Source organism: Daktulosphaira vitifoliae, unplaced genomic scaffold, assembly GCF_025091365.1.
Source record: "Daktulosphaira vitifoliae isolate Bord-2020 unplaced genomic scaffold, ASM2509136v1 Scaffold_4, whole genome shotgun sequence".
Taxonomy (NCBI): domain Eukaryota; kingdom Metazoa; phylum Arthropoda; class Insecta; order Hemiptera; family Phylloxeridae; genus Daktulosphaira; species Daktulosphaira vitifoliae.
In genome coordinates this window covers 19052070-19061203 of record NW_026099575.1, presented here as the reverse complement: position 1 = coordinate 19061203, position 9134 = coordinate 19052070, and the positions used below count along the sequence as shown (strand labels likewise).

The 9134-nt window shown below is 24.5% G+C and overlaps 1 protein-coding gene across 1 annotated transcript in view; it reads right to left on the bottom strand.

Annotated features, from left to right (window-relative positions):
* Window positions 1-6670, bottom strand: part of LOC126903556 (uncharacterized) — a 20476-nt gene extending 13806 nt beyond the window's left edge. The window contains exons 1-4 of the mRNA XM_050681760.1: window positions 6591-6670; window positions 3714-3767; window positions 3030-3159; window positions 1855-2054 (exon numbers count right to left, since the gene is read on the bottom strand). Of these exons, the coding sequence (XP_050537717.1) occupies window positions 1855-2054; window positions 3030-3159; window positions 3714-3749 (366 nt within the window). The 5' untranslated portion in view covers window positions 3750-3767; window positions 6591-6670. The remainder of the gene's footprint in view (window positions 1-1854; window positions 2055-3029; window positions 3160-3713; window positions 3768-6590) is intronic.
* Window positions 6671-9134: the final 2464 nt, after the last annotated feature.

Genomic DNA, 9134 nt, shown 5'->3' with positions numbered 1-9134 from the left:
TTTTTTTTGTGTCTGTTACCACTTTTTCTCAGCTCTCACCGAACGGATTTCTTTCAACGATACGTCAAAAGATCACAAATCGTATCTAGTCGAAGACATTATCCTCAAAAATTGAAAAAAATTCTCTCGTTCCCCGTAAATAGGGGAAACCTCCAAAAAAATTACAAATTTAAAAATCGCTAATTTTTGAAATTTTTTCAATTTTTTTTACTAAAATGTGCAATAACTTTTTCAAAAATGAACATATCAATATAATTCTTTTTTATATGGATGCATAATATCATTACCTTTCATTTGGTATATTTTTTTCATAAACTCTTAACCTGCCCACAAGGGGGGATTTAAAATGACAACTTTTTCAAAAAAAATTAACTTTTTCAACTTAACTTTTGAAAATGTTCCGGAAAGACTGACACTTTTATATATATTTTAAATTAAAGCTAATATAATATATTTTATTATGGAAAAAAAAAATTTCGGACTTTATTTTATCTTCATGGTAAAAATCGCTACCAAATGCTATTATTGTGTGAAAATTCTCGATTTTATTTTTTACATTTTTAACTTTATAATGATATAACTTATTGAAAAGTGTATGGATCAACATAATTTTTTATGAGAAACAATATTTATTAATAATCCCTTTTTCATTCAGAATATTAATAAGAAAATAGCAGATCATGTAGCCTTTGCAATAATATACCAATTTTTTAAAATTAAACACTATCTAAAGATTTTCATCGAAGCGTTTTTTTTTTTGATAGTGATTTTAATCACTGTCAGATATCATTATACTTGATCCAACTATTTCATGTCACCACTATGCCGCGACCTCTCGGTGCTGGGTTTTTTAGATTTGAACCCCCCTCGTTATAAATATACATGTAATATAATATACAAAATCGAAAATTTTCACTCAAAAATAGCATTCGGTAGCCATTTTCACCATGAAGATAAAATAAAATCCGAAATTTTTTTTTTCCATAATAAAATATATTATATTAGCTTTAATCTAAGATATATATAAAAGTGTCAAACTTTCCGGAACACTATCAAAATTTAAGTTGAAAAAGTAATTTTTTTGTGAAAAAGTTGTCATTTTGAACCCTCCTCTGTTGACAGGTAAAGGGTCAGATTTATAAAAAAAATATACCAAATGATAGGTAAAACATTATGCATCTATAAAAAAAAAATTATATTGATTTGGTTATTTTTAAAAAAGTTATATCATACATTTATCTAAAGTTATAGCATAATAAAGTTAAAAATGTAATATACAAAATCGAAAATTTTCACTCAAAAATAGCATTCGGTAGCCATTTTTACCATGAAGATAAAATAAAGTCCGAAAATTTTTTTTTACATGATAAAATATATTATATTAGCTTTAATTTAAGATATATATAAAAGTGTCAGACTTTCCGGAGCACTATCAAAATTTAAGTAGAAAAAGTAATTTTTTTGTGAAAAAGTTGTCATTTTGAACCCTCCTCTGTGGACAGGTAAAGGGTCAAATATAAAAAAATTATATACCAAATGAAAGGTAATAATATGATGCATCTATAAAAAAAAAAATTATATTTACGGGAACGAGGAAATTTTTTTCATTTTTTGAGGGTAATGTCTTCGACTAGATACGATTTGTGATCTTTTGTCATATCATTGAAAGAAATCGGTTCGATGAGAGCTGAGAAAAAGTGGTAAAAGACACAAAAAAAAACAAATCATTGTAAAATTAATACCTTCTCAGCTTCGCATCGAAGCTAATAATTAAATTGTTAACTATATAAAATATCATTGTAAAAAATATTTTCTTAGATTATTAATATGATTTTTTTTTTACTTTTTACTTACTTGCGGATTCTCCTTTATGTGCATTAAGAAACCCTTAAAACACCTTCCTGCACTAAATAAACAATCAATACGATCAATATAACCATCACAAGCTAAAACGGAAAAATAATGTTGTAATTTTTCAGTCTTATTTTCTTCATCCTCCATGAATGATTCAAAATAGTACAATAACGTAGCTACATAATCTTTTCTAAGCGATTCTGCAATTTTTCCAACAATTATAAGTTATTATTAAATAATCCTTTCAAACATTATAAACGTAACAGGCACAAATAAAAAATGCCAACATTTTAAGCAAATTAAAATCGTTATTTTTACAAAATATATTTCATAGTCTCTTTGGGAAAACCACATTGTTTAATTTTTCAAAAATATTTAGACGGAAGAAAATAAAATAAAAATAATTCTGTACATCAAAAATGGAAAATAGATTTTTTAATACTTCATTATTTTAAGGAACTATTTTTAAGGAAAAATATAATTTTTTTAGTTCAAATAATCTTAAAATATTTAATATATATAATTTTAGAAAAAAACTAAGTATTGAGTTACGCGGTCTTGGCATAAAGACAACGATTTCCTACTTTTCTTGATTCGAAGAATTTAAAATCTACAAATACATAAATAATTTTTTTCTCTTTTTATTTTGTACTGTATAAAAAAAATTGTTAAAATATTTCAATTTTATTAAAATACTAAGCTTTAATATGCTTAAATATTTTTTCTAAATCAGTGAAAAATGATAAGTAAATTTGAAAAATTTAATTTTTCTGAAGGTTATAGTATAATTTACATATTATTAAATATTTAATTACTTGTAAAGTTACATATTTAGGTTTTTTTTAGATTTTCTTATTTTTAAACAATTTTCAATTTAACTACTGTTGGGTATTTCTATAGTACGTTTTTCATAGATTCTATTCTAGATAACTTATTGGTAATGCGCAAGTAATACAATATACGAAATCAAACTTGAATAAATATGTTTTAGTTTTTGGATTCATTATTAATATTTTAATTCATATTCATTTTTAATTTATGATAATTTGAAAACTTATTTAAACTTATAAACTTTATTTAAAACTTTATTAGCTAAATTCGCTATCTGAATGATGGTTACATTATTTATTCCGATTAATTTTTATAAATAAATAAATAATCATAAAATTATTTACCATCTGCACACAAAATATGTTTCCCTATGTTTATGAATACAAAACAGCGATGTATAAGTTTTTCTGTTTGCTTAAATTTTAAAACATCTGCTGGATCAGGTACAAAAGTTGATACATAGTATATACAACCCTATGTCATAAAATAAAAATTTTAGTTATTAATTAAAAATAATAAGAATTTTGTAATTATTTGAAAATTGCTGTTAATTTCTGTATTTTGTAAGTAAAAAATTATAATAATCATGACTCAAAAATTCATTCAAACGTATTTTTGTTTTAAAGTACATTAAAATTCTATTTTACCAAAAATTATAATGACTTACTTAAAAAATACTATAATATAATTGCGTTTTAGTTATATGACAAAAAAAACTACAATTTCAATCTGCTAAGATATAATAAAAACAGATTTTTCAAATATTCAGTTTTAAACATCACAGATTTATACGACTAGTTAATCAACTAAATTTCTCTCCGTATTTCAAAATTGTATGGTAAAATATAATTTTTATTTATCGACTAATTTAAGTTCTTTGTCCATTGTGGCCTTTTAATAAATAATCACTCATATTTTTTAAACATATAATTATTAAATTATTGTGTGAGGCAATCACTCTTTGAATTAAACGTAAATGCTTAATCTCATTTTTATCGAATAAAAATTTAATTTTAGAAAATAATTACCAAAATAAAAAAAGTCTGTAAGTACGTATACCTCATTTTAATTGAAATATGTACCTGAAAAAAATTATCATTTCACGTTATTGAATAAAATTAATATTTGTTTAAATTTAATATAACTTTGAACACATGAATAATAAACTGTAATTTGAAAATTATAAATGGTATAAAGTATACAAAGCTATTTATTAAGATTATTATGTCCCCTATAACTCCATAATTATGAATAAATCAGATTTATTATTTTTATATCAATTATATTAAATTGATGTCTTTAACAAATGTCTTTTAAGGATAAAAACTACTTTTTTTTCTAATATATTTATATATATATTTTTTTAATATTCTTAATCACTTGTAATTTTTACATAACTTTTGTATTTGAATGAAAAATCGAACATGTGTTTATAGAGTTATTTAATTTTAAATTATGTCATATTTTTTATTTATTGATAAAGTACAGGTAGTGCAGGCCATTAAATATTAGATGAACACATATAAATTATCAAAGATATATGACGAATTTTTTTCTACTTATTTGTATTCATCATTTTTACTGAAAAACATATGAAACCTATTTGAGTAAATCTTGTAAAAAATGATTATAACGTGTAGAAATAAATTGTATGACACAAAATTTGAAAATATTATTAACATAATTATTAACATAATTCAAGTTTCATTCCACATAATTTTAAATTTTATGGTTAGTTTTAGAAAGTGTTACTATTTCATTATAAAAAAAGCTTCTCTACTCTCTATTATAATTTAAGTCAGTCAGGAGGATAATATCCGAACCTCTTATTTTATTTTTGGATCTTAAAGTACGACACGTCTACATGATAAATGTCTAAAATATTGTTAACAAAATTTTCGTAAAAACCCGTTAAGTTTTCTTAATGTTAAGTAAAAACTAAAACTATAAATATCGACTGTATTGTAAAGATTATAATTTTTGGAGACATTTCCTAAGTTATGAGAATTAGGAAAAATGTTTTCAAGTTAAAACACTGATAACTTCAACTATATAAATTTTGTGATTTTTTGACATATCATTAAACAAAATCGTTCTAATAAAAGCAGAAATTTTATATACACACACGAAAAGAGGATAAACATAGATGATATCTAACAGTGATTAAAATCACTAACATATAAAACGCTTCAATGTGTATATAGTGATTAATTATTAGAAAAAATTATTGAATTATTCCAAATGCAACATCAACTCTTATTCCCTCATTGATATCCTGATTACAAGTTTTATAATTTTTAAGTGTAATACAAGAATAAATATATATTATGGAAATTAGATTTAGTATGAAATTGATAACATAGTATTGTAATATATTTACAGTGAAATTTAAAAAAATGATAAGTTTTATACTTTGTCACCTCTATAGCAAATGTGTATCGAAATTGTAATTATTCTGAGTTTCAACAATTAATCATTATTTCAGTTATAAATTAAAATTGTGCTTTATAAAAATAAGAACATTTTTTTAGAATAGGCTGCCCCCTTCCATTTAATATACTTATTGGATTGACATTAAAAGCTGCATATTTCTCCCTAGAATTACTTAAATCATTTTTACTTATTTACTTTTTTTGTAAAAGAGCGAATTAAATAGAGGTATTTACCCCCTACCCTCATCCTATATGACTACACTATTTGACTTAAAATATAGGTGTAAATAATTGAATAAGAAAATAAACCATCACGAAAAACAGTAATTTTTTACACCAAAATAGTATTTTTTGTTTAACTTTAGGGATCGTTTACATGTAGAGAAAAAACCCAGCAGGGGGGGAGTCGCGGCACAGTGGTGACGTGGCATAGTTGGGTCAAGTATAGATGATATCTGACAGTGACTATCATAAAAAACGCTTTGATGCATATCTTTATGTAGTATTTAATTTTAAAAATTTGGTGGATTATTACAAAATCTACATGATCTGCTAGTTCCTTATTTATATCCTGGTTGAAATAAAATATATCGAATGAAAAAGGGATATAAATATTATTTCTCATGAAAAAATTGTATTGATCCATTCACTTTTCAATAAATTAAAGCATTATAAAGTTAAAAATGTAAAAAATAAATTTGTAATTTTTTTGGAGATTTCACCTATTTACGGGGAACAAGAAAAATGATTACAATTTTTGTGGGTAATATCTTGGACTAGATACGATTTGTGATCATTTGACGTATCGTTGAAAGAAATCGGTTCGATGAGAGATAAGAAAAAGTGGTAACAGACACAAAAACACATTATAGTAAAACTAATACCTTCTCAGCTTTGCATCGAAGCTAAAAGTAGTCATCGATCTAGTAACATAAATTTTAATTTAACATATGTCTAATCAGTTTTTTAGAAACATTTTCGAAACTTAAGTTGAAAAGCTTAAATTTTTAAACAAAAGATGTTATTTTATATTCTCCCTGTGAACAATTAGAGAATCATATTTTATTTCAAAATTATACTTAATAATATATAAATAGTATTAAAAAAATATTTTTTTTTTAAAAGTTTTGACAATTTAAAGTACGTAACATAAGCTTTAATTTATCATACATTTAATGTATCAGAGTATTTTTAAAACATTTACAAAACTTAAGTTGAAAAAGTTTTTTTATTATACGTTATAATACTTAATATTCTTTTGTTAAAAAAAAAATCACATCATAGTAAAGTTTATAAAACTTAATTTTGCATTGATACAAAAAACAATAATTTTAAGCATTACAAAATTCTATTATCATAGCAATGGAAACTCAAACCTGGCGGTAATGTAATATTATTTTAGCTATAATTGTATGTACATTTATCAAACTATTTCAGTAGTAATAATTTTCTACCAAATATTTTATAACTTACCTTTATAATACAAAATCTTCAATTGTATTGAAATGTGAGTTTTGAAGTGCACAAATAGTATGACATAAGTAATATATATATATATATATTTTTTTTTTTTATTCGCTTTGATTTGTAGCTTAGATGTTATTGATTTTACTTTGGCCTGATATTTTGAACTGTTGATTTAAGTGTGACGTTAATACTAAAATAATTGTATTTTATCAATTGTTGTACTAAATAAAAAAAATCATCAAAAAGTGATTTTAAATTAATTTTATCAAATTGAGGTCACATTTGTAAATGCTAATTTAATTTTTCAAAAAAATAAAAAATGTTAAATTAGTTAAATATGGTTAAGGTGTATAAAAAGTGTGATGATGATGTGGAAAAAAATTAGTAAGAGTTTTTTGAAAAATTACTGAATGAGGAGTAACTAAAAGAGACATATGTCTTTGAGATATCTCAGAGGATATCTCGTGGAATGAGGGACTGGTAGATTTAATTAATTGCAGGTGGTTGAAATGGAGAGAAACGTCTGGTGTGTTATGTGATAAAAGAATTATAATGAGGCTAAAAGGTAAATTCTATAAGACTGAAGTGAAACCAGCTATGTATGGTTCAGAGTGTTAAGCAGTTGATAAGAAAGTAGAGCTGAGAATGAGTGCTACACTCATCTCTGCTACAGAGATGAGAATGCTTGTGATTGGAGTGAATAGTGAAGATAGGATAAGGAGCAATCATATACGAGGGAGTAGAGGTGTATCGTCAATCGTGGATAAGATGAGAGAAAATAGACTTAGATGGTTTGGTCATGTTATGAGTAGAGAAGAATCGGAAGCTGTAAGAACAGTTATCGAAATAAATGTTGAAGGAAGAAGAGATAGAGAAAGACAAAGTAAGAGATGAAGGGATGCTATTGAATGCGATATGAGGACAGCTGATGTGAGCGCAGATGATGTGGGAGATCGTGTCAAGTGAAAGTTTAGGATAAGGGTGGCCGACCCCAAGTAGTTGGGATTAAGGTGAGGAAGAAGAAGAAGAAGAAATTACAAGATTTGAGACCATTTAGATATGAAAATGAAATTACAAAATTATTATTAATATAATTCATTATGTCTTTATAAAATAAAATAATAAGAATTTTATTTCATTTAAACAATGTAAATTATATACCTAAATAACAATATTTTCTTTAATATTGTTTTGGTGTTGATGAGTAGAGAAGATTGGAATATATTTGATTGCGGGGTACATATATTTTGTGTTAATAACATTAATATGGTTACTTTGAAATAATATAAAAAAGAAAAATTATAAACTATACTGTTTTACGCATAATACAGCTTTATCAGCTTCTTCCGTCTGTTCATTAGTTTTTAAAAATACAGTTTATTGTTACTTTTATCGTTACATTCTTTAAAATTATAAATAAAACGTTAATTATTTAGTTTCAAAATAATATTTTCTATCCTTATACCTTGATATTTAATTTTAAATAAAAATATAATTATAAAATTAATTAAACTTAAAAAGATTTAAAAATGAAAAAATAAAAGAGATATCTGGACGACTTTGCACAACAAATACTTAAAAGCGCCACAGATAATTTCAGATAAATTAAGATAAATTAAGAGTGTACGCTTTTATGATTGTGATCCAGAATTGTAAGTTTTGTAATGTTATTAAATTTATAATAAATAAATAATTATGCAAACATTGATTTTTCTTATATTTAGAAAGAACAATTGAGGCGTCCATCGGTCAAGAGGTTTGAGTTCATTTTTTCCTATATTATCGTTTTAAAAATATTATGTTATATGTATAGTGGATATGTGCTACTATATTTTATTTTATTTTGATCATAATTAACAAATTTATCATTGATATATTATTATTCGTGTTTTTAATTTACTACATACACATGATAACAAAAAAAAAAAAAATTAACGTTTACAATATTTAAATAAATCCTATGTGAAATTTTGCTGATGATTCCAAATCCGGTTTCAAATTTGTTCAACACATGTAGTTTCTAAGATAATTACTAATTAGTATTTAAGTGATAATTACATATTTAATCACCATTTGGACAAATTACCAGATACCTTGGTTGACGTTAGTGAAGAAACATAGAAATTATTTCATCAGGATATAAAACAGATGGAAAACGTTCCCAAAATCGGGAACTGCTATTTTTAACATGCTTATATTAGTTTCACCTGTGTGTGTGTAATCACCACGCGCCACGTGTTATTTCTCGCGTACCCCGTCGTCTATGACCTTGAGAATAGACTGTCGTAACGCATTCACCCCACCCCGCTCGCCACACGCCGTCAGCACTATTCCTGTATAATTTTATTTTTGGTTTTCGTACCCGTACACGCGTGCATGTCATAAATATAATATATTTATATGTACAGAGTGATTTTTTTACCATAACCCACTCAATTACTTGCAGAATAATAATAATTTAAACGTTTTTTTTTTCAATTATCTTTAGTTACACATCATTCTTGAATTATTAACTATGTAATACTTTTTAAGTTCATCCCTTATGCCTGG